General features: G+C 43.7%; 1 protein-coding gene across 17 annotated transcripts in view; it reads right to left on the bottom strand.

Moving 5' to 3' along the window:
- Nucleotides 1-9606: 9606 nt before the first annotated feature.
- The window catches only part of DMD (dystrophin), a 1046893-nt gene continuing 1030482 nt past the window's right edge, over nucleotides 9607-26017 (bottom strand). For 11 of the 17 annotated variants that reach the window (XM_064706864.1, XM_064706852.1, XM_064706853.1 and 8 more), the window contains one exon: nucleotides 9607-12079. In XM_064706864.1, coding sequence (XP_064562934.1) covers nucleotides 11982-12079 — 98 coding nt within the window. In that variant the 3' untranslated portion in view covers nucleotides 9607-11981. Of the gene's footprint in view, nucleotides 12080-17897; nucleotides 17930-25711; nucleotides 25970-26017 lie in introns of those variants that run through there. The other 6 variants (XM_064706931.1, XM_064706854.1, XM_064706898.1 and 3 more) reach the window with 2 other exon arrangements.

Below are 26017 nucleotides of genomic sequence, written 5' to 3'. Positions count from 1 at the left end.
CCTTGCACTTCTGCATGCTGTGATTTGATACAGCCCCTTCCCCAGAGCTGTCCCGAGGGCTGTGGCTGCATCAATATTTCTGATAGCATCATGCACGTGCTCCCCTAAGTAGGTTATCCTTCACGCTGAGCAGCTCCCAACCTGCTTGCTGCAATTTATCAGTGGGGAAGGATATTTTGGGAATGATCCCGTGTCTCTCCTCCATGTCACAGGTTAATGTGCTGCACATAATGGATCCAACCTGCAGGATTTCTCAGTCTCTTACGCAGTAATGACACAAAAAAATGTGTGCAGCTCTCTGTCTCTCTGGATCTTGCAGATTTTTAAGTGACCACACAGCTCAGAGCTGTGAGCACTGTCCTGGTGTTTGTTATACTCACACAACCCATTAAAGAGCTCAGCAGAGCCACGTGGAATAGCAAATGGGAGCTGCAGGTCACCGGACAGATGGACAGACACCTCTGCTGTGCTCTGCACTGGAGTCTGGGGACATCATTTGTGACCTGGCAGAGGCACAGCTTGATCACGGTGGCACTTTGTGCCTCACAGAAAAATTTTATGGAGCTGAGCTGATTGGGTGTCACACAACACTTGTGACAGCACCAGGAAAGCCAGGCTGGGTCAGGGGTGTGGGTGATGCTGCTGCTGCTAGCTCAGGACCACTGCTCCCACAGCTCCAGAGGGAAGGAAGCCACAGGGAGGGGGAAGGAAAAAGGAGTAAGACCAGTGTTGGAACCCAGGACATCCCCCTGGCTGTCCTGAGCAGCCAAGACCCCTGCCAGGGGTCTCAGAGACCCTGGCACAGAGCCCAAAATGCCTGTGGTTTGGATTATGACCTGTGGAGCAAGTTACCAACCTTAGATGAAGATCTGCAGGCCACGACAATTAAGTACAATGATAGCGAATTTATCACAAGGTGAAAAAATAGATTTTGGGGTCCTTTTTCTAGAATGGAGGTTTGGGGGGCAAGATGGGCATGTCCAGCCTTTCTCCTTCTTCTTCTTCTTGGCCTCTATCTTCTGTGATGGGGGCACTTTTAGATTGGTTTAGGGTAGAAGCTCACTGTCTAACATAGGTGATAGGTATTGGAAAGTAATTGTAAACATGTTATAGGTAGATTTTAGTATAAAGACATAAGACGGGGGCAGGCAGTGTTCCTGGACTGTCTTGCTAAATGGACCTCAGCTGGACAGGAAAAAATTTTTCTAGCTAAGGAACAATAAACAACCTTGAGACTGAGAAATTAAGAGCTCTGACTCCTTCTTCAAGCACTGGGCTGGGAAAAGAGACCTTCTGACATTTCTTGGGGTCACTCTGACCAGCAAGAGACCCCGAGAGACCAGGAGCATTAACAGTTCAATAGTTTTCTTTTACAGGTGAGACTATGAGGTGCCCAGACTCTGGAAATGCCAAATTTAGGTGGCATCATTAACTTAGGTCAAACTCCTGCCCCAGAAGGAGGGGGCAAGGTTCCTCAATGTCAGAAGCCTCACAATGCACTGAGGCTACAGGCCCCCATCACTTTACACAGACTGTCCTTTAAAGTGTTACAGGGAAGGGCAGAAGAGCCCTGGGCACATGGAAAGTCTTGGTTCTGGAATGTGGCATGGGAATGATGAGAGAAATGAGGGCCTTTCCACTGAGCCTCCCCTGGTCCTGAGGTTCTTTTGGGATGACTCACTCATGTGCTGTTCTTTTCTTAAATAAATCAGTGTGGAAAGGGTGAGGCAGAAGAAGGTGGCTCCTGACCAGCCCTGACCCTACCAAAGCTCCTTTGGTGTGCACATTCCTGAGGGGTGGAGCAGTGCATGGCCCTCACTGGGGGTGGCAGCTGCAGCCAGGTCACCATGGGGAGTCCCAGGCAGGAAAGAAGTTGTAGGAAAAGTTTCAGGTTTTGTGTTGCTGGAAGGGCTCCCGAGGTATTAGAGTCTTTTTTCCTAGCCCCATGACCGAAGAAGAAGTCGAGATTCCTTGGTTCTGGTTCTCAAAGTTGTTTATTTTCTCTTATCTATTACATTCTTTGTCTGACGTGCTGGGATCTGTCCAGCAGGTTGGGTTGTGGCACAGTGACCACCCTTGGGGTGGTGATAATTTTTATACTAAAAACCGCGTGTACTTTATTTACGATAATTTTCCAATACCTATCACCTATGTTAGACAGTCTGTCTCTACTCTAAACCAATCCAAAAGTGCCACCATCACAGCAGAAGATGGAGACTAAGAAGAAGAAGAAGGACAAGACACACCCAGATTCCTCTATCTTGCCTCTTGAACCCCCATTCTAAAACCCAAATTTCTACAACCCAAAATTCTACTTTTTCACCCTGTGACAAATTCATTATCATTCTACTCAAACTCTTGTGGCTTGTAATTCTTCACACGAAGTTGGTAATTGTTTCCATGGGCTAAAATCAAAGACACAGGTGTTTTTGACTCTGTGCCAAGGTCTCTGAGCCCCCCTGCCAGGGTCTTGAATCACCCAGGGCAGTCAGAGCAATGTCCTGGGTTCCAACAGAAAAGGAACTAAAGGCAAGATCCCAACCAGCAATGCTGTCACCTGGCCTGGGCAGCCAGGGAGCTGTGGGGCAATGAATGTCTTGGTTAATGAAAACCCTGCCTCAACAGGCATCCCAATGCTCTGCCCTCTCTGTGGGATGCTGGAAGGCTGTGCCACACTCAGCTGGCTCTCCTTGGCAGCTTAATGCTTTGTAACTGAAGGTAAAGGGAAAAAGGGCAAATAATTTGTATAAATGGGATGGAAGTCAGGAAAGTTATTCTGCAGGTGCTGGGCAAGCATCAAAGTTCTGGGATCATACATAGAGCCTAGCTGGAGAAAAACTCTGTGCACAGGAGCTGAGAAAATGTCACCTTTTCCATGGAAATGGAATCCTTCCATTGGGGTTGGGGGAATGGGTGGGAAGGCCACCCGAGCACAACAGTCAACAGTCTGGAAAATGCAATACCCAGTAGTGCATGCAATAATGAAACAGCTGCCTTAGCAATAACTGATGTGAGCTGCTTCATGGCTGTGATTTCTTTTCTCATACAAAAGCAAAAAAATGCCCTTTTATGGCAGGAGAAATCAGAAGTGTCTCTTGCAGACTGCTGCTAAAGGAGTTTTCCCCTAAACTATGAAACCATCACTATTACTTTTTCACAGGTAATTACTCACTGCAGTTAATTTGGAGCCATATTCAAAGTGAAATGGAAATATCCTGCATTGCCCTTTCCCCCTCAGACTACCTTGGCATTATCATTCCCTGCTCTGGTGCCCGTGGCAACAGCCAGTGCCATCCCCAGTACCTGAGCACTGGGAGCTGCTGATGCCTGACATTTACCCAGCTGGCCTTGGCACCACGGGCTCTGCCTGATGGGCATCACACCCCCTAAGCCCCTCAGTGCTGAGGGGTGGGTGTAGGAAAGCAGCAAAATGAGTTTAGTGCCTGATTTCCTCAGTAAGATACTTCAGGTTTGGCTGCTGGGTCTGCAGTAAGCTGTTCTGAGAAGTGCAGGTATCCACAAGCACTGTGGATAAGGACTTTGTGTGTTTATCTCTTTAAAAATAATAAAAATAAAAATAAAAATAAAAATAAAAATAAAAATAAAAATAAAAATAAAAATAAAAATAAAAATAAAAATAAAAATAGCCACTTGAGTGAATTGCCTTCACAGGACACAAACTGTGCAGTTTGCAGCCCCCTTTGGAAGCAGCAGAGTCCTTTGAGCTGCCTTTGGCAGTCATGGTTCACAGGAGGTTGTGCAGCCTCATTGGTCATCTGGGCCAACACAAATTCCAGAAGCAAGCAAGGTGACAGCCCCTGTCTTAAAAAAAAAAAAAAAAACACAAAACAAAAAACAAAACAAAACAAAACAAAAAGCCAAAAAACAAAAACAACCAAAAAGAAAATCTCAAAAAAAACCCCAAACTCCTCAAAGACACCAGACAAAAATCCACCTATACAATCAAACCATACCTTCCTACAGGGAGTGTAATCACCTGCATCAGTACATTAAAAAAAGAAAGAATCTCTCACTGGAAGTCTTCAGTGTTAGAGACATTGAGAGTGAGATAAGACAGAAAATCAAGCTCAAGGTCATGAGGGAGGAATGGGACCCCAGGCTGATGTTCCTAAGTGCACAGAGAGCAAAGGGAGAGCCCAGCAGGAATGGGAGATGGGGACTGGAGGGGCAGAGCTGCTCTGTAAGTAAAGCTATGTATTAGAAGTGGCACAAAGGAAATTGTTAATGAAGCACGAAAAAATGAGACTCAGTAGGGAAATTAGTGGAGGGGAATAAAAATCTCAGCAGGAGGAAAGGCAACACGGAGTGTTAAGCAAATGAATTGCACTGGAAGGGATCCCTGGATCAGGTTTGTGGTGAGATGTTGTTCATGGGGTTTGTTAAAAACACGAGGGGAGAGGGGGTAATGAGGCTGTGCTGAGCACAGCCCTGCAGTGTTGGCCTCATGATGGGGAGCTCTGGGGGGCTTCAAAATGGGGAATTTTGGCAGGAGCCTGTGCCAGAGTGGAGTGGGAATGGGCTATCCTTGTCACTGAGGGGTGGAGGCTGGTGGGAGGTGGGGTCAGTACTGTTGGCTGAGGGGAGTGACTGAAGGCAAAAGGAGAAAAGGTCAAATAATTTGTATAAATGGGATGGAAGTCAGGAAAGTTATTCTGCAGGTGCTGGGCAAGAATCAAAGCTCTGGAATCATACAGAGAGCCTAGCTGGAGAAAAACTCTGTGCACAGGAGCTGAGAAAATGTCAGGGGAGGCCTGGGACACCATTCCATGCTGCTGCCCATGAGGACAGTGTGGGATGGGGATGGAAGTGAAGTTGGGTAGAGGACAGGCAGCCTGGGAGGGAGAGGGAAGAGCCTGATGGGGATGGCACAGCCAGGGCTGCCTTCAGCTGTCCGGCACTGCAGGGGACTCTGGGCAGCCAGGGCACCAGAAGCAAAAAATGAGTGACTACAAAGTAAAAATCAATATATTTTTGTTGGGAGACATAGAGTATCCTAAGGATTAGGGAACTTTTAAAGGAATCCTTATATACTTAAAAGTCTGTGTGTGGGGGTAGAGACCCCCATATTCCATGTTCACAGCGTCTGATAAAAGCCTGTAGCACTGCAGCTTTGCAGCATGAAAATAGGAAACTCTGGGGTATCATGTGAGTACCTGCAGCTAAAAGACCTAGAGATGCAAATGGTCTTTTCCCTTCATGTTTCAACTTACATTTTTTTCTTAATGTAGAAGAGGAAGCTGAAAAAACAGGCAGAAAAACCCACATGCATGGTAGGTCATTGAAAGGAGTTTGTCTGCCTGCAAGGTCTTGCTGGAGAAAGGCTTTGAGCTTATCAGTGAGATTAAAAAATGAGGGGAGGGGAAGAAAAGATGAAAGAAGCTAAGTTATAGGCTTGGTGCCTTTTATTATCTTCTGCCAAGGCTGGAAGACCATGCCAGCTCTGCCAGGTGTTTCAGAAGAATAACAAAAGCAGACATTAGGTTGAGCCAATGTGCTTACAGCCACTTCCTTAGGAATCAAAATTCCTGAAGGAACTTCAGCAACTGCTTCATAAAATCCTGCTCTGCTGCTGCAAAACACAGCCTGTTATAATTTAACATAAAGCTGAATTAATGCACATTATGAAGCTTTATCTATTTTGACACAAATGATTCCAGTTCATTTTTTTTTTAAATTGAATGGTTCACAGGCTCAGCAGAGCAAAGGGCTTGTGTGAGCATGTCTGGGGATGTGAGTGTGTTCATGAATGTACAAACACAAGGAAGATTTGTGTTTCATGTCTCTCTGTCTCTGTGCATACTGCTATGTCTTCATGTATCTAGCATTTATTCTAGTATATCTAATATTTTCTAATTTCTAATCACATATTTGTGGTTGATAGGAAAAACCCCAGTAGTTTCATGTCTTATCATCTGCAGCTGGTTGCAGCCTTTATCTAAACATTCACTGTGGGGTGCAGCAGGGAATTATATTGGCAACTGCCATTAATCTTCTGTGCAAAAAGAAGCATCTCCTACATCAGTGTTAGAATAAACCCATTTGTCTGGTGAATGAGGCACAACTAAAAGGTACCCTGATGCAGAAGCAAAAATCCTCTCATGATGATACTTTTGATGTTGTACTAGCCCACCTGAGGCCATCAGGAAGGGCATCTTTAATGCAAATTGAAGAACAAGGAGTTGGAACAGTTTTAATTGAACAATTTTATTCTGATTTTGGGGCATGGCACCTGGTCTGAAGGAGCTCTACCCTCACACTGTGTCACAACACCGCCAGTGTATAAAAACACCCTTGTGTAAATCTCCCTGTGCACACAACACCTGACTTCTGTTCCTCCAAACACTTTGGGGCTCCACTCTGCCTCTTTTGTCCCCTCAATGACCATGCAAGGCCTGGCCTGGTGTGGCCCAGCTGTGGTCCAGGTGTGGTCCCTGACAGCCAGGGAGCTGCTGTGCTCCCCAGCTGGCCCACGCTGCCCCCCAGGTGAGCTGCTGAGCTGTTTGCTGGCTGCCTGTGACTCTGAGGAGAAGGAGCAGAGCTCTGGGGTGAGCAGGGACGTGGCTCTCTCCCTTGCACTCAGCAGAGTGGAGGCAGTGAGCTGCAGCAGCTGGGAGCTGAGGGGATGCTGGTGGCAGCTTCACAGCACACAGGCACGAGGAAATGAGAAGATCACGTGTGCCAGGGACCAAGCCATCTTCTACAGCCTCATGGACCTCTAACTGATGGATTTACTAAACTTGTCCTTGACTTTATACAATAATGTGTTCTTAGAGACTCTCATCTTATTGTTGATAATGATCTGAAAGAGATTATACCTGCAAAATGGCACTCTGTATTGTTGGTTTGGGTCATGTGCAAAGGAAACAAATAAAGGAATGCTGAGTGAATTTACATAATTTCTTGGTTCCCTGCTGTAGAAATATATGTATATAATTATCTTTTTTTTTTCTAATACTTGCTGCAAATTTAGACATACCAATAGGTTGGTGTGAGGATGCTGTTATTCCTGGAGATGTTTTTTTCTGAGAAAAAACCTCTTCCATTCAGCAAGAAAATACTGTAGTGTTGTTCTTTTCTTCTCCTGTATCTGTGGAAGTGTGTACAGGGGGATGTGAGGGAGAGTGAGAGAAAGGGGAAAGCCTTGCAAGCAGTGGGTTGCTTATGTCAGCAAATAGGGAGAACTTGCTTGGACTCAGCTTTTTACAAGCATGTGCCAGCTATTAAATAAATGCCATATCCATTGTAATGCTCAGATAATAACAACAATAAAGAAGTCTTTACATCTAGTAAACAATTTCTAAGCTGACTAATATGATGAGCCTTGGGTTGGCAAGCAGTAGGGGTTTAGGCAATAGGCTGAGAGAGCCCCTGGTATTTGTGAAGTCCCACAGTTCACTCCTAGGGCTCCAAGATTTCCTTAACTCTCATCCCTCCCTTAACCACAGGCGATTTTATTCCGAGTTTTTGGCACTAGGAGCTGCTACTTATTTGCTGCAGTCATATTCCTCAGCTGCTGAGCAGCATTATCAGCTTATGGGGTTCATGTATGGAAATGTTACACCTTGGTTGGTCTCAGCAGGCCCATTTTTCTTGCACAGATTTATGGCACTTTCTAGCAAGTTGATATGCTTGCTCAGAGCCGAAACAAATTCCCGGTGAGCCTGAGTCAAGAAGAAGAGGATTTATTGTTTTTCAGCCTGAATGCACACGTGTGCCCAGAGGCAGCCAGCATGGGTCACAGCCAGGGAAGTGCCCAAGGGCTGGGGCTGGCCCAGGTGGGTCCTGCTGCTGCCCCTGCCCCTTTGCAGGGGGGGAAGATCCCATCCATGCAGTGTCAGAGCTTCAGCCCCACCTGCACAAAGCTGGCAGCTGTCCTTCGCTGCAGGGCACCTGGTGCAAAGGTGACTGCATGGAGCATCACATTGGAAGCTGCCACTGGGCCAGGAGTGCAGGCAGCTACTGCTGGTTGTGTGTGGGTGGGTTTGGAAGCATTTGTGCTTCATGCAGCACTCCAGGTACTGTGCCTGCTACCTGTACCCAGCCCAGCAAGGCCAGGGATGCTCTGTGCAGACCACCATGGAGTGAATCACACACCCTGGCAGCTGCAGACCTGTTATACATCCTGCACACCTTTGCTTTCCCTCTTTTTCCCCATCCTAGCTGAAAAGGTGTTTTTACCACTCAGCTTAGCTGTCCCCTCCCTGGTTTCTCCTGCCCCACCACTGCAGCAGAGCAGAGCTGCCCACACAGCCCCATGGGCTGGCAGGGTGAGCTGGGCTCCCAAAGGGCAGCAGCAAGCCCAGGGCTGGGCTGGGCTGGGCAGCATTCCTGGCTGAGCAGAGGTGAGCAGGGGCTGTGCAGCAGGGGAGCAGCATGTGCTGCCCTGAGCTGTGGCTGATACCAAGCTGGGCACTGGGGAACAGAGGAGACCTGGGGTCTCACTGAGAAGGGAACCTCCAACCCCCAGTGTTCCTGACCTGGATAGCAGGGCCTCAGGATATCTATCTATCTATCTATCTATCTATCTATCTATCTATCTATCTATCTATCTATCTATCTATCTATCCATCCATCCATCCATCCATCCATCCATCCATCCATCCATCCATCCATCCAAAAGGCAGAGCAGACTGTGAAGTCAAGGAGTAAATAAATGGCAGCACACTAACAAGGCAGACAAAATCAAAGAGAAGTAATTTTCCCCTCTGCCCAGAAAGCAAAGGACACTGACCGGTCCTTAAGGAGGGTATTTTGCGGAACATACCTAAGGAAAACATTCCTAAGAGCCACTCACGAACACCAGGTCTGATTGATGGGATGTCAGGAGTTGTAAATCACAGGGTCACAGGTGTGGGGGGAATGAGTGGAGCCATCCTCCCTCTTGCTTAATTGAATTCAGCAGTCACCATGGGGGAATGCTGTGCTCTGTGGAGTGCACAAGCTTCAGGGAAGACTTCAGTACAGCACACGCTGATTGACTGATGTAGGAGTGAATCTGAGTAACACCAGTCTGGGAGAGTGGATGTGGGATGTGTATTTATTTCCTCAGTGAATGACATGAGGAAATTCCCACCTTCTCCTTCACTGAAGGAGAAATCATAGGCAAACATATGCTGGCTTTGCCTTTGTATTTTATTATTTTCCACCACATTATTTCTACCACCAAAAGGTAGCTCAAAGGCAGCATTATGACACAGCTGAGTGGAGTCTGGCTATCAAAGCCTACACATTTCCTAGATAAGGGAGATGTGTGATCAGCCTCTCTGATGGGAACACACACTTCCCAAAGCCCCAAAGAGGGTCTTCCTAACATTATGCCTGGTGGCAAGGAGATATTAAATGTTGGACTGAATCAATCTGGTCTGAAGGTCCTGTCAGGGGTGAGGTGAGAAGTGTGGGGCTGGAAAACCCCCAAAAGCTTGGGGAGCACAGGAGCTTCACAACTTCAGCAGGGAGAAAAGCCCAAACCAGGGAGAGCTGAGGCACTGAGGTGATGCCAGCAGGGAGTTTGGCCAGTGCAGTGTGGCAAGGATTGCTGGGGAGATGTGCTGGGTGAGTGCTGAATGGCACAAAAACTCCCGCACCTTTTATAGAACATAATTGCGTGCTTTATTGATATACACAGTAAAGCAGTATATAATACAATAGTAAGGCATATATTTGGTGAAATTTGGTATGTTGTGAAAAAATGCAGTAAAACAGAAGTTTATAAAAATAATTAGTAAATGTTACAGTGTTGGTGTTAAAACACAATATATTATGATATCCAAGTAATAAACCAGTACTGAGTAACGATGAAATAACATGCCATATGGTATTTATGTATTCAACTACACTGATTATGTTTTACAGTTTAATACTTTGTCATTATAAGGAATATGAAATAATTCCCAAATTATGCTTAAAAAAGCAGCAATAAAGCTTTCAACTTTTTAAATACTTTTTGACAGACTCACTCCAAAACTAAGATCTAGAAAGTAAAACAAACAAAACAAAACCCTGATGAAAACAATCGTGCAATCTCTTTTTCCTCCGTAATTTTTCTGAAGAGAAGGTTTAATGTATAGGGGGGAAAAAAGAAGAAACCCATCTCTTTCTCAAATCACAATTTAAACCTTCTGATAAAAAAGGACATGAGAAATAGTGAGGGTTCCTATTGTAATCAAGTGTTAAAAAGCTCTTTATTAGGAAAGCAGAGGTTTGGGGGGGATTGTACTTTTTTCTGTAAATGATTAACGTTGTTATTACTGAAACAATGAGACCTGGTCACACAATGGACACGTGGTGATGATGTAACATTGTCATACGTAATTGTCAGGAACACCACAAAACCAAAGTGAGGTAGAAATAGCATGACTAGCCATGTTCAATGTTAACTAGCATTCAAAATAAAATCTTTCCCAAGTTTAATTACACTTCATACAAGAAGAGGTAACAGATTTTTTTTTACTCTTGCAATATAAAGTCAGATGGTTGTGTTTCTATGTATTTTATGGTAAAATTAAAAGCTGGTTAAGAAATGAAGTGGTAAAGCTTTTGCTGACAGCACCTCATACCCAAACCTCTCTCTCACAGAGCTGCAGTCAAGCTGGCTAATCTGTTTCTCTATCAGCTCCTCTCTTTCTCACGTTATTGTTAATTGTGCAGGGATTACTTGTACAGAGAACCGGGGAAGGAGAAAGGACCAGGGCCTTTGTTTTGGTGATAAATATTCATGGAGCAGTGTGACTACCTTCACCCGAACAGCACTGGAGGCAGGAACAGCAGTAACTCTTGCACAGCCTTTCCCAAAGGTGGCTTGCAGCACCACGGCTCCCTGGGAGCGGCTGCTGCAGCAGGATGAGACAGGACACTGGGAAGCTCTGGGCTCCTCTTCCAGAGGGACGAGGATCTCCGTGCTCATCGCCAGCACTGGGGCTGCACAGAGCTCTCTGGGTACCCCACTTGTGCTTTGGGTCAGAAGCCAACCCCACAGGGGGCTGGGGAGCATCTCCCTCTCCTCTCTCCTCTGCAGCAAAGGTGACAATGCAGGGAGAGCTATCCCCAGCCCTGCTGAGCCCCAGGGTTCAAAGCAGTAAGGCAATGTCTATGTTCCTTTACTAAAAGTATCCAGGAATTTAGTCAGCAGAGGAAACACTGGCACACAGGATGGTCATTAACTTCTTTCCTTTCCTTCCTTCTTCTGAGTTTTTTCTTTTTTAATTGATTTTTTTTTGCAGGCTCTGTCATATAATGTGCTCTTTCATTTAATTATTGCAAACTAGCTGTGTAATTGCTAGCTGCTGTCCAAAACCAGGACAGTAAGTCATGTAATTCTTAATTTTATTGGAAAGATAAAATGTAACTACCTTCATTGGAAGTCCAGGTTTTTTGGTTATTTTTTCTAAGCCAGCCCTAGTCAGACAAAACCAATGAGAAATGTAAGGTGGCCATTCTGATATCATTGCAGGAAATACTTTCCTTTTTTTTTTTCTTTTTGATAGGCAAGGAAAAGAACACAGGACATGAATCTCTCTGATACTGTTACAGAGCTGAAATGAAACTAAACAAATGCACTGCCTCAGTATATTTTTTTTGTGTTTTTTTTTTAAGGGGGTTTCTATAAACAATTATTTTTATAAAGCACACTTTAGTTTACAATCTTTCATTATAACTGTTATAAATTTTTTTTAAACAACCCGAAATGCGTTCCATATAAAGAAATGGCAAGTTATTTAGCTATCAAGATTTTACATGTAGATCTCTTATAATTTTTGTACAATTGCATAGACGTGTAAAACCTGCCATTGTTAACAAAACAGTAACAGACTTAGGAAACTACTGAAATCTACAGTATAGTACCACTACCCTTCACAAAAATATAGATTTGTTTTCTTGTAAACTCTTACAGTCTAATCCTCTTTGTAGTATGAATATTATAAAAACCATGCGGAACGCCTGAAGTTGTAAAACACATCTCGCTATTCTAACACCTTGTCGTCGGTCATCACGGTCACTAAGGTTTCCATCGCTCTGCCCAGGTCGTCTGCCATGTGGAAAAGGCTCCCTACATTGTGGCCTGAAAAAGAAAGTCAAAGAGGAAGTTAAACAAACAGGATGTGGCAGCACATGGATAGGAAAACTTCCCAGATCCGTCGTTTTCCACGTGCTGCTCTCCATCACCTCCAGAGGAGACTTCCGAAGTCTCCTGGAGGAGTCCAGCAGGTTCTCATTAGCAAAAGCTGCCAGGTTTGTGCAACACTTTAACAGATATGGCAAACCACCCTGCAAATAAGCCATCTCCCCCCTGGTGATGGCGCTTCATCATTATCAGTGTTCACCAAAAGCAACAATTAAGTCCATTGACATCACAGAAGAATTTCTGACTGATGCTGCAAGTGTTTGAGCATCCAGTGTTCTATCAAGGAGAAAAAGAGAAACAAACAGATCAGCAGTAATTAACTAAATCATTAAAGCCAAGAGGTCTCAGCAGGATACCTGCAAAGATAGATATAATGATAACCAAACTAAGCAACTCAGTTCATTCAATCATTTTAAAATACCCTTTCCTTTTTGAACAGCAGTCCAGCACAAAGATGCCACAATTATCAGCTAACTACTATGCAGGAGTACACTTGTGCATTTCCTTTCACCCATAACCACTCTGAAGTCACAGACTTCACAACCTCCTACACAGAAGTGATGAATAAACACACAGTGCAATTCTGGAGATGAAACCTGCAACTTCTCACACTCATGTCACTGGTGCAGCAAATGGTGATGGGTGGTAAGAAATGGCTTCATCACAATTAGAGACCAAATAAAATCAAGGATGGGGAGAATGAATTGCCAAAAGTTGTCATTTTAGCCCCTGGCACACCTTGTCTGGTCTCCCACCGCTCTTCAGAAAAGTGTCTCTCTCCTGCAAGTCCTGTGTGAGATTTCAGAGCTCTATGACTGTCTCAAATACCCTCTGGCACCTCAAATGGCAGAGACATAATGGTTTAAACAGCTGAACCTTATCTGGAGTCTCCCTCCTGAAAAAATATGACTGAAGAGGGAACAATACTGAGACCTAGGCACCCTACAAGATAGGGATCCAAACCAAGGACTGAGTGTTCAAGATTTCTTGCAAGGACAAGGAGGAATGAGCAGACAGAAGGTCTTAAACCAAACAGAAGGAAATTATACTCCACACAGCACATAATTGTATTACTGAACTCATCACCACAGGCTGATGTTGAGGCCAAACACATAAATTAGTTAAAAGAGGAGTTAGAAAATAACCACTGAAGAAAGATTTATTTAGATGCAAAAAAGTGCACGTGACCTCCAACTCAAGAAGTCTCCACACTGCAGAGTGCCAGCTACTGAACATTTATAAGTGAAGTATTACTCAAACTGCATGTCATCCTGGCCTGAGGGGGTTTGATTTACTCTCTGAGAGCACTTGTGATAGAATATTTGTCTGGAAAAACACAGGAAGTGCAATGCCATGTGCCCACAACTCTGGTTCTCAGAAATGCTGTGCATTAGTCTGGATGCTGAGTCCTCACCATGGTCCTTGAGGATGGAGCACCCAAATGAGGGAAGGACATGACCAGGACATCCAGGACACACCTTTCACTCAGTCCCTGCCTGCAATGTGCTGGAGCCTGACTGACCATTGCACACCTGCACAGTGGCTTCCCCTCCTGACACAACTGCAACAGGAATGAACCTCTTCCCTCTGGGGAAAATCAGACTCACCATCCTCCTCCCAGTGCTTGCAGCAGTCATGCACTGCTGACATTTCTACAGTAAATCAGAGCCTGGAGTGATCTCAGTTCAGCAGCTTTTATGGAATAGAAAAAAATTACCTCAGAAGTGTTCTGAGAACCACAGAATGGTTTGGGTTGGAAGGATCTTAGAAACCATCCAGTTCTAACCTCCCTGCCACGGGCAGGAATGTCACTCACTAGACCTGACTGCTCAGGACCCCATCCAACCTGGCCTCAAACACTTCCAGGGCTGGGGCATCCACAACTCTGGGTAACCTGTGCCAGTGTATCACCACCCTCAGCTAAGAATTGCTTTCTAACATCTGGTCTGAACCTGCTCTTTTCCAGTTTAAAACCACTGCCTGTCATCCTATAACTACCTGCCCACATAAAACTCCCTCTCCCTCCCTTTTATAACTCCCTTTACGGTACTGGAAGGTCTCCCCAAAGCCTCTTGAACAACCTCAGGAGCTCTTTTCTTCTGGGGAACTATTACCGCCCTCCACATTCAAATATGTTTTTTTTTAAGGTTGTTAGAGTTTTGTTTTTTGTTTTTCTTTTTTTTTTTTAATTTAGCATTAATGATACAAAACTAGGCTGGATCTGAACAACAACTATTCAAGAAGCTGCCCACTGGACAGTGAGCTGTGCTGTGACACAGCTTGCCAGACAGCAATACAAAAAACTACTTGGTTCTGGTATCTGGTGACAGTTTGCTAACTGCACTAATGTGCAAAGAAACAGATGCATCAATCAGCAGTTTCATCCATACACCATAAATGTATAGCCATCCTATTCATCTGAAGCAAAACCTTGTAATTTCCTCATCAGCATGACAAGTAACTGCGTGTGAAAGATTCCTGCCAAGTTTTGGTCAAAACAGAGTTTATTTTAAAGTAAATGTATCCTACCACATTTATTTTAGCTGTAAGGGATAATCTCTGTCACTGGCATCACGCAGACTGAGATCAATCCAGTAACTTACACCAGCACAAGTGAAAATCTGACAAAGCCATATGAAACCAAGAACACATGGGAGATGCTGGTGCAAACCAGCTGAGCTGCTGAGCTGCTCTACTCACCTGAAACTCTGACTGGGAATTTTTTTTTTTGGGAATATTCCCCTCTGGTATAAGCAGAGCAATGCTGAGACTGGGTAGCCAGCTGTGAGAGGCTGCCCACGGGGTGATGGGCTTGCATTCAGATTTGTTGTGATTTGTTATTTCTAGAAAACTCCAGGGCTCTCCAGGATTTCAACACTGCTCATCCCCAGGAACACCGATGACCCTTTTGTAGGCTTAGAACAACCCAGACTGCTAAACTGCATCCTCAGAAATTAATACTATTTTGTTCTGTCAAAAAAGAGGTGGATCTAGAAAGAATAACTTCAACCAAAAACACACACAAAAAACCTTTCAGATGTATGCCACAGTTGGTATAAACTGTTACACTGTCCAGGCAATTAGAAGTCCTTATGGATCCACAAATCCCTAGGTACTTTTTGGTATTTAAAATTTATAGAAATGCCCAATAGTACTTTTTTTTTCTTTATCTGTTAATTGATATAATATTTTTAAAATAACCATGCTTTGAATCTGATCTCCCTCCTCAAAAGCTGCCCAGTGATTAAGGAGATACAGCTCCCTCTCCCCCACAACATCCACATTCCCTCTCCAGCTCAGGACTTAACTTCCTCTCCATAAGAACTGAACTCTAGTACTGAAATATAGGACGTTGGCATTTTTAATTAAGAAGCAAATGAGAGAAATACTGTCCTAAAAGCACTGAGAAAAATAAAAATCAGAACTTTCCATTATTATTCATATTTCTGAAGTAATGCTATCAAAGAAGGCATTAATTCCATTCTTCTTTTTTTTAACATTAAAGCGGAGAAAGTCTTATCCATGCTTGAGGCACTGAAAGGTTGAAAAATGCTGCTATGTAAAAAAAAAAACCTAGTAGACACTTTGAAATGCAGCAGTAAAGCTCAAAATGGACATGGACAGTATTAACTTAAACTTATGAAATCCACAGCTGCCATTTGCTTGGGAAGCAGAAGACACCTATTTCTGCAGACACTTCCTACTTACTCCTGGTCACACAGAGAATGATGTGTTTCACATCTGCTGAATTTGCTTCAGAGACTCTGATGGAATCAAGGCCCATGGGTGTGGGCACAGGAACAGAATTCCAATCTTATACTACAGCTTGTCAGAAAAATAAATGTGCAACATTCAGACTTGAAAGAGTGGATTGAAAGTAAATTGAGAAATCCCAACACAATACAGGGCCTTTTCTAGCAGAAGAGATTTCTATCCCTTTCCTGACAAAAGAAAAATCCTTCCTGTTGGTGACGTGGGTTTTGATACCCTTATTAATATTGAGTAATGCCACAAAATCCATGGGATTACACACAAAGACAATACCAAATGTGAGCAATGGAATCAAAACCTGGCCAGATGGGTTTTAAACCACAGGATCTGCCTTTGCACGTACAGACTCACACCTAAATCAGAAGCTGTTCTGTACCTTAGCTCATATCCTTCATAAGCAGGTGCACAATTGTATTTTATATTCAGCTCTCCAAGTTACTGAGGACCCTTTGGAACCATTAGTGAGCACAAGCTCAGCCAGAGAGCACAGAGCAGTTGACTGAAGTCAATTTTTTAGGGTTAAACTGCTGGAATCAGATCAGGTAGAACATGCCAATTTTTTTTTCCTGTTGTTAATTACTTGTATTGAGTATGCTCTCTGCAGAAGAAGCTTTTTTTGAGTAATATGCATAAATATGAACGAGGATAGTGGAAATCAATGCCCTGTTTTTGCTAAATGGGAGAACAGTTCTCAGAGAATATGAGCTGAGAACAAGAAGGGCTCAATGTGAAGCATTTCCCATTAAATTTCTGGATTTGTACAGTCTGCTGATGCCATCTCAAGCACCCAGTTTTGATCCATATGACAGGACTTGCCATTCAAGGACAGACTTAATCTGCACCAAAGGTCTCACACCTTGAGCAGCTAAACCTGCTCCAGCACCTACAGCTGAAGCAGAGAACCTCTGTATTTCAAGGCACCACATCAGGACAAATCCTGGCTTTCCCTGGCCCCCTGTCAGTGACTGGGCGTTCACAGCAGCTCTGTTAAGAATGTTTTTTCCACCAGCCCCTCCCTCTGTAGCAGCAGAAGTTTGCAAACCAGGTTACCCTTCATTCAAATCCTGCCTCATCCACACCGAGCGTCTTCTGTGCAGGAAAGGTCATTTCACAGCCACTGCAACTGCACTCAGGCAGCCTCTGAATATTTTATCTTTAATAATAATTTTCACTAGAAATTCATCTTTCAAACGCTGTGTCTGGCTGGCAAGTGAAGAGCAGCTTCAGAGAGGAAAAATCAAGGCTCTGGAAATGCTTTCAAAGGAGCTGTGACAACGCAGTGCAAACGCTTTCCGCCATTAATGAGCAGCGACACACAAATTCCAAAACCTATTTTGCATCAAACCAACCATGTCCAAAGTGCACAGTGAAAACCATGGCCCATTTGCATTGCTGAATGCAACACTGTGGAGCTGGTGAATGTTAGTAGCATTCTTCTTTCTGCAATAGTACATCAGGTAATTAAACCTCCTGAATCTCTCATACCTCTCAACTCTCATATTTCTAAAGAAATATTAAAAAAAAAAAATTTAATCATTGGAGATGATGGTTGGTATACTGGCACATAGATATTTGTAAGCAGAACAGCAAGAGAGCCCAGTCTCCCTGTTGTGCTTACACACAAGAGCAACAGAACATGAATCAGTGACTGCAGCATATTTACTGACAACATTTATCATTCAGAGGCTTAATTTCAATGTATTATTTTCTCCTCTCCATTCCTGATTTTCCACCTCTGGGAGCATGTAAGGAAATGCAGACCCCTGAGCTGCCAATGTCTCCAGTGAAAGTTGAGAGGTACACCATCGTCACAGCACACATGGGGAATGCACTCAGCAAAACCAAACAAAACCCAGAGCAAAATGAAACCACCCCCACCCTCCACCAAGCCCAAGCAACGCCGTGCTGTGTCACACACATGCTGGGCACAGAAAGCAAGCTGTGACAAACAGAAGCCATGGCAGTGAGCCTGCGTCTCACTAACCTCTCTCACTGGCTTTCCAGGGGCATTTCCTCCTTTAGGGACAGAGAGAGGAAGTGGAATAATTATCAGAAAGAAAGGAAAAAAAACACCACATGAACATATGTTTTATACTGTAAAAGACACTTCAATTTCCATTTAGAAATTTAACATTGAAAAATGCATTTCTGCTTAAACAGAGACCAAAAGTGCACTGAAATCCACTGATGATTCTGAGCTGATTTATTCAGCATCACTTCTGTAACCTGTGGCTTGGTTTAACCTCTCAAAAACACTTGAGAAAACTACTTACACCAACTTACACACCTGTCTGATGAGAATAAGGGCTGCAGACAAGATCTGAACTCACTTTCTGAGCATCCTAATTGGCAATTTTGAGTACTTCTAGCAATCAGTGTAAGTGGTAAAAACATTTTCCCCCAATGTCAAATTAATTTACCCAGACACTTTACATTGCATTGTGGCCTACATACACTGAGGTATGCATTGATATACATGCCTATGTGTACACACATATTTCACACCTACAGAAGTACACTGGAATGCAACATGCTCACATTCAGGATAAATATATTGTAAAATATGTTTGCAATCTGCTGACCTGCAAGCATGGTAAAACTGAGGGAGCAGAGGGAAAAGTAAGAGAAAAAAGAGTTCAAGTGAAAAAGGGGAAAAAAGAGAAGGTATCTTGTCATGTTCAAGTACTAACAAAATGGAGTCAATAATGGGTTTAACTGCAAAGATGCTCCTAAGAAGCCTTCACAGAAGCCATACTTTGATCATGCTGATTCTTCTCAAACACTTACAGCATATTTTGTTTTTAGAAGAGGGAAGTCAGGTGTTGCTCAACAGCAGAAACACCCTTTGTCCACCTTTCCACCCCACAGCTGTCACAGTCTCGCTGTCTCCAGCAGCAGTGTCCCACTGCCACTGTCCCACTGCCACTGTCCCATTGTCACGGTCACTGTCCCATTGTCACTGTGCCATTGCCACTGTCCCACTGTTGCTGTCCCACTGTCACTGTCCCACTGTCCCACTGTCCCTGTCCCACTGCCACTGTCCCACTGCTGGCAGCTCTGCCAAGCCAGGCCTGCAGTCCCAGTGAGAAAGGCACTGCAGCAGATGCTGCAGGATTATCTTTGCCCCAGAGCTGCTGTAAATGATGCAATTTTAAATGATGTGTGGGACACTGGGGAGAGAGACAGACACATAAGGGAGAACACACCAGTCAGCATAACAGTAACCTAATTATTGTTGAGCTTTGCTCCATGGCAGGCTGTAGGAGATGGGAAGAGAGGCAATAAACAGCTTTATGGGAATTTTACAAGCTGTAGAACAAGGGCCAACAGCAGAGCAAGGCAGAGCAGAGGCATTACAGGAGAGGAGGAGACGGCAGAGGAAGGAATGGCATCACTGACCAGCATGGCTCTGAGCCATGGCTCCCACCAACTCCAGGCAACGGAAAGGGCCGGGGCAGCCCTGGACAGCAGAGGTTACCACTTACAGAACAGAGGAGCTTTTAGTTCCTGCCCCTCTCCCCAGCACACTTCCTATTAAAAAGGACAGCAATAGGTTCAATAACAACATGCTCTGCACATGGGTTTTTATTCTGCTCCTCAGTGAAATCTTGACTCCGGTGATGTCTGTACCACACGTGCTGGTGCTGAGAGGTGTCACTTCAGCTCTAAGGACTCCACCTCACAGGCCTGCCTAACCTTCTAAGACTTAGATGTGTGTCTGCACAGCCTGAGACCTCCTCTGGCACTTTTATCAGGAGCCACAAATTCCCTAAAAATGCTTTCCAAAAGGGGAAATGAGAATATCTCATCAATATCAATCATGTAACCGCAAATCCTTGGAAAGGAAGATACTAAATCTATTGCATACTTTGGTAATTCTCTTAGGAAGAGCCCCAGGTTTTAGGTCACCTTAAAGACCCCAGAAACTGCAGCATAGTAGAACTTGGTTTGAGAGTCGTGGGGCAGGAATGGGAGCCAGCAGGAGATTAGCTTGGGTCCACAGTTTAGCTTGGGTCAAGAAGAGAAAAGGAACTGCCTACCAGCAAAACATTGGAGTTCTTAAAAATGCCTTCCTGTCTGCACAAGCACCTACAACTGCAGCTACACAGTGTTTAATTTAAATCTACATGAGACAGACTGGATTCTGCTTGAAAATGAATGCATTCAAAGGTGACTGGGGTAGCTCAGCACCACACAAAACAGCTGGTGAGGACAGTCTGTGGTAGGCAATCAGCCCTAGAATTTGTTAAATGCAGCAAAGACCCACGCTACTCCAGCAACAGCTAATTTCTTCTGGAGGAAGATTAAAAAGGGTTTAATGGATTTTACGTTATTTTCTTCTTTGCATATGAATGAATGCCTGTTTCTAAGTTTTAAGGCAAGGAGTATGGTTTGGCATAAATTGCAGAGGAAGAAGATTGTCTATATTGCTGCAGTACTGAAAATTTGTGTTCTGTAAGGCATCCAAATACTGATACGCAATCCGTGGGTGCCTAATTATCTATTATTTCTGCTCAAATCAACATTTCCTGCCCTTACAAAACAGAACTTTTTTTTTTTTTTTGGGAAGCTACATGGCATTGCATCACAGGCAAAGGCAAAGGTACACAGCAAGTGAGCACATCAAGCCTGAAAGCAGAGGCACCACCAAAAACTTCATGTAGGAGTCTCTGCAGATCCAGGTCAAAACAGAGAGCACAAAGCAACAACTGCACTGCCCCTGCCACTGAGCTCAGGAAAGGGACAGGCTGCACAAAAGGGAGATCTGGGTCTGCAAAGAGCCTTTATTCTCAACAAAAACAGATCTGTTGAAGTTTTATTAAATTCCTTACCATATTCTCAGTTTGCACGAACTGGGCATTATAAAACATGGCAGACATGTCCACCCCACCACTGTCCCATCTGCAGAGAAGCTCAGCCAGATCAGTTCTGCTGAGCAAAAGGGGAGCAATGAGGGATCTCAGCCACCTGGGATCACTGTGGTGGGATCCAGGAGCTCAGCACAGAGAAGGTGACACAACCCAGGAGAGGGCAGGGTATCTCACATGGAACAGTATTTCCAGAATACTCCACAGGACAGAAACTCCAGGGAACTCTTTCACTGACCAGTAAAGTGTGAAAAGTCTGCATCATGAGACATTTTACTGTCAGAATAAGAGAAACTGCATTATTTGCAGTGCTGAAAGTTGCTAGTTCCACTTAGGATGTTGGTCCCATTCATGACAGAGCCTGGCTGATGCACAATTGAGAGGAAAAAATGTGACTGGTGTGTTTTAATGTGACTGAGATAAAAATGAAACTACTAAAAAAAGAGGTGCTATTCTTAGTGTCATTCATTTATTGCTGTGGGATCTTGTAATTTCACTACACCACACCACAACTGTGTTAAGCAGTACCATGCCAAATTGTGAGGACCAGTCTCTGTCCAAAAGTTCTCACATTATGTCATGGTCTCTTAGCTCTTTTATGCCATGATGGTCTCACTTCTAATCAGTTTTGGCTCCCACTCCTTCACTATCTATCTCCCAGCAGGGGCCCAGCACTGCAAATCTGTGAAGCTCTCTCAGCAGCTTCAGTCAGTTCAAGAACCTGTGCCCCTAAATACCTCTCTGAGCTTCATTCACAGAATGCATCTGCCATGAAACCAGAACTGCCAAACTCAGCCTGGCCCACCAAGAGAGCCACCTGAGGTGGTGCAACTCCTCAGTGCTGCAGGAGAGATGAATTTGGCTTTGAAAATCCTGCCAATCTTACTCTCTAACTGTGAACCAATTCCCTGGAGATTCAGTAGTTTGGGCACAAACACGGCGTGAAAATGTTTTCCTCTGTGGCCCATTATTGAGCAGGGTCAAATAAACCACTGAGGTGGCATTTAATGGTAGATTTCCACTAAATGTCAGACCTCTGGCTTTGACATCTGTTTTGAGTTAGCACAGCAGCTGTTTGAAGCAGCTGCAGCAGTTGTGAATTTGCTGGGAGCAGCAACGTAAAAGAGGAGTGGATGGGAAACCTTTTAGATTCAAAGGAAAGAAAAATTCCTTAAGGACAGCAATCATCAGGTATTCAGCAGAATTTCTCTCTCCAGAAATCAAACAGCTTTTGGCACCAACAGCCAGCTGTGCAAGGAGCAGGAAAGTCCTGTTCTCCTTAGGAAATGGCAAGAACTGCCAAAAAGTTAAACTGAAGAAACAAACAAATGCAAAACCCTATAAAAGGTGTAGGGTACATAAGTTGTTGCATCTGAGGTCTGCTTGTACAGGTCCATGACACGATCTGTTTTGCACTTGTTCCTCTAAAATACATTTTAAATGATGTTGTGAAGCTTTGATGCCCTTTTAAAAACAACTTTGTGCAGCAAAAGCTTGAAAAATATAATCTTAAGGAATCTATCCCCAGGTGAGCGACAATTACTATGGCTTTTTATTGCCTTGTTTCAGAATTCCAAAATAAGAGCCACTATTTCCCAGTCTGAGCAAGTCTTACTCTTCAGGTGCTTTTGACAATATTTAGGCTAAATATGTCTGTGATGCTCAACTACACATCTGTGCACCCAAGCACAGAAATTCAGTCTTTTTCTCTCTTCACTGCTTGTTCAGCTCTGAACTTTTCTCACAATCAAAGCCTTCAAAATCCTGCTTGCTTTTGTCATATTGTTCTGAACTCCTCCAAGTTGTTGTTATTCTAATGGCAACAGGACACCCAGAATTATCCCTGATTCAAAAGGCCTGCCACTCCCTCTGCTGATATTCAGCTTGAAATTTAACACACTTATTTTTACAGGTGACAAAGAAAACATTTTTCATAAAACCATTAAGGCTGGAAAGGACATTTCAGACCATTGAGTGGAACTGTTAATCCAGCACTGCTGAGCCCCTCACCAAACCAAGTCCTCAGGTACTACATCTACAGGTGTTTGAAATACATCCATGACTGTTGATCCAACACTTCCCTGGGCAGCCTGTTCCAATGCTTGACAACCCTTTTCCTGAAGAAATTTTCCCTAATATCCAATTTAAATCTCTCCTGGCACAATTTAAGGCCATTTCACCTGGTGCTACTGCTTGACACTTGGGAGAACAGACCAATCCTCACCTTTCTTCAACCCCTTTCATGTCCTTGCAGAGTGATAAGGTCTCCCTTGAGCCTCCTTTTCTCCAGGGCAAACAACCCCAGCTCCCTCAGCTCCTCTATCACAGCCTAGCTCTGAATGGCAGACTGGGACAACTGCATTTCTGGTATCTGACAATTTTTGAATTCCACCTTATAAGAATCAATATAACCAAAAGTATTGTTTATAGATATGTGCTATTGCTTGTCTGAGTTTATTCTTCTGATCCTGAACACCTCCTTGAAGCAGGCATTCACACCTGTAACCTGAGATTCAAGGCAACTTGTACTGGACAGAAACAAAATTTCACTTGCACTATGCCTGAGTCCTTAATATTGTGCTGTCTTCTCAGGCTGCTCTGCCAAGCTGCTTTCACTCTTCTGCAACTGCACTTTGATCTTCTGTTAAAGATTAGAAATCTGAGATACAGATTACACCTCTCAACAGCAAAAAGGTTCCCGATTCAGGAGTTTGCTGAGACCAATCAACTGCTTCCTTTTCTTCTTCCTGCAGTCTTGAAAATTTTACATCAGAGATGCCTGATGCCTGTGGAATCTGACTGACCACAGCATCTTCCATGTCACACTGAAAGTCTGCATGAGGCTGCAGCACATCAGATGTTGGATATAAACTTTGTGTATTCAGGTATCAGTTGAATATAACTGAATTATTAAATTGGGAAGAGAACAAAACTTCATGTAACAGAAGTTTACATGAGCTCTCAGCAGCCTCTATCAACTAATGAATGGAAATTCATTTGCACTGGCTTTAGGACAAACTATTTCTTACAGAGAGCCTGACCATTCCTATTCCTCAGCCAAAAGGAATTACACTAACCTGGCATTCATGCAAACACATCAAAAGATATATGCAGAACACACAGAAGCATAATTGAAGTCCTAATCTCTTTAGCCAAAACCTGGTACAATTCCCAAAAAACTGAACAAGTTTCTCTCCCAGCTGGACTAATCTTTTTGTGTAGCCCAAGGGAGGGGAAGAGGCAATTCTGGCTCAGCCTGGCAGTGCCTGGGCCAAGACTAAAAGCAAAGTCCTGTGGGAAGCCTGGCTCTGCTGGGCTGAGCCTGCTCCTGCTGCTGCACCAGGAGCTCCTTCATGGCCTGGCTGGGGGGTCTGACCCCAAAGGCTGTGCCCCCTCCTCACTCACAGCCCTCCATCCAGCTGGAGAGTATTTTATTCTCCATGGCTGCTAGTCACACAGGGAAGTACATAAGTACATCCTTTTGTGGATGCTTGTCATCATCTACTATGTTTTCAAGACAGTTACAGAATGAAGAAACATAATAAGGGAATACATTCTTTCTCTGCAGCTAAATGACCCCAGTTTGAATCCTAAGAATGAAAATCTGAAGCAACAGCTTAATTTACAAAATTAAAATATTATCTGATCTTATCAATTTCATTTCTTCTTCCTACTAGATTTTATATTCTCTGAGTTTATTGCATGAAGTTTTTTGTATTTGTCGCTAATAAGATAAAGAAACATTTTCTATTCTCAGTGAGTAGGAGGTGATGTTTAACAGGACTGACCTCTACCTATTTATTCCAGACAGAAATGAACCACTCTATTTCAAATATCTCATTAAATTTAGTTTCATAAATTGCTCTATTTCACTGAAAACTATGCTTGTTTTTAAAAAGAAACACTGCCAGTGTCATGACCTATGAATACAAATTAGAAATTGCATCTGGGAAGTATTTTTACACATGGGATACCTACATGTGGCTATGCAAGATCTATGTACAACACATTTACACTAATGATGGTCACTAATAAGAAAACACTGTCTGTTGTAACCTTCTGCATGCAGCAACTTATTTTTAAAGTCCATTTTAATCTACATAGCACTATTAGGAAGTCTTTTAATCTGCTGTCTCTCATAGCAATTATCTAGGCAAAACAAGGGCTGGACATAAGACTACATAATGCTGAGGTGGAGTTCACTGCATTTGACAATTTATTGTATTAGACTTTATTCAATGAGATCTTTCTAAATAATTCCATCTTTTAATCTATATTTTGAGATCTAATACAGCTTTTATTGACTTTTATCCCCCTGCTCACAGATGGTTTGTGGTGAGAGCTGAACTTTGAGAGCAAAGGATGGAGAAAACCTGACTCCACTGAAAGTTTAGCACAATGGTTAAAGCATTTATCTCCTAAAGAAGAACCCCTGGGTGATGTGTGAAACTTGTGCAAGGGTCCTCCAGGAAGTCTATGCCCCCTGAAATCCACTTATCAGGCTGGCAATACCAGGGCTTTCTGTGGCCAAGCCTCTTTCACAGCAACAGCCAATATCCCAAACTTCCCATCTCCTGCTAGGAATCTCAGCCATTTCTCTTGGCAACAGAAAGAAAAATTTTCTTTTCTTTTCTTCTGGGCTCAGAAAAGAGCTTAAATGAAAAAAGGTTGGGCAAATAAATTCTGGTTATAAAAATGCCTATTTTTAGCAAACAACAGGAATGAGAGAAATGGAAACACTGGAAGAAAGGCTGTGGCTGTATGAACAAGTGCAGCCTATGCTGCACAAACAAGCACCCCACTTGTTTTCCCTCCCTGCCTCTGGACCTGAGGGCAACATTGACTTAGAACTCAATTTCAAACCACAGTCTTGGAGAAGGATAAGGACAGAAGGAAAATGTGCTAAGACATGTATTAAAAAATAAATCATCAAGGGGACCAGCCAAAAAGAAGGAAAGCTGTGAAAAAAGGAACATGGCAAAAGGGAAGCAAAGAAAATGCTTGGGGAGGAAAGAATCTCACAAAGACATTGTCTCATTCACATATCTAGCAAGGGCTACCTGTGGAGGTACCTTAAGGTAAGGAGGAACAGGCTGCTCCCCCACTACAAACAAGACAGGTTTCCCTACAGCTATTGTTGAAATGAAAACAAAGAGCAGCAAAAAGCCTGATACCAAAACACAACCCCCTGAAAACATCAAGGAACAGAAAGCACTTTTATATTCTTCCCTCTCAT

Source organism: Zonotrichia leucophrys, chromosome 1, assembly GCF_028769735.1.
Source record: "Zonotrichia leucophrys gambelii isolate GWCS_2022_RI chromosome 1, RI_Zleu_2.0, whole genome shotgun sequence".
In the NCBI taxonomy this organism is placed as follows: Eukaryota; Metazoa; Chordata; class Aves; order Passeriformes; family Passerellidae; genus Zonotrichia; species Zonotrichia leucophrys.
This window is presented reverse-complemented; position numbering and strand designations above follow the sequence as displayed.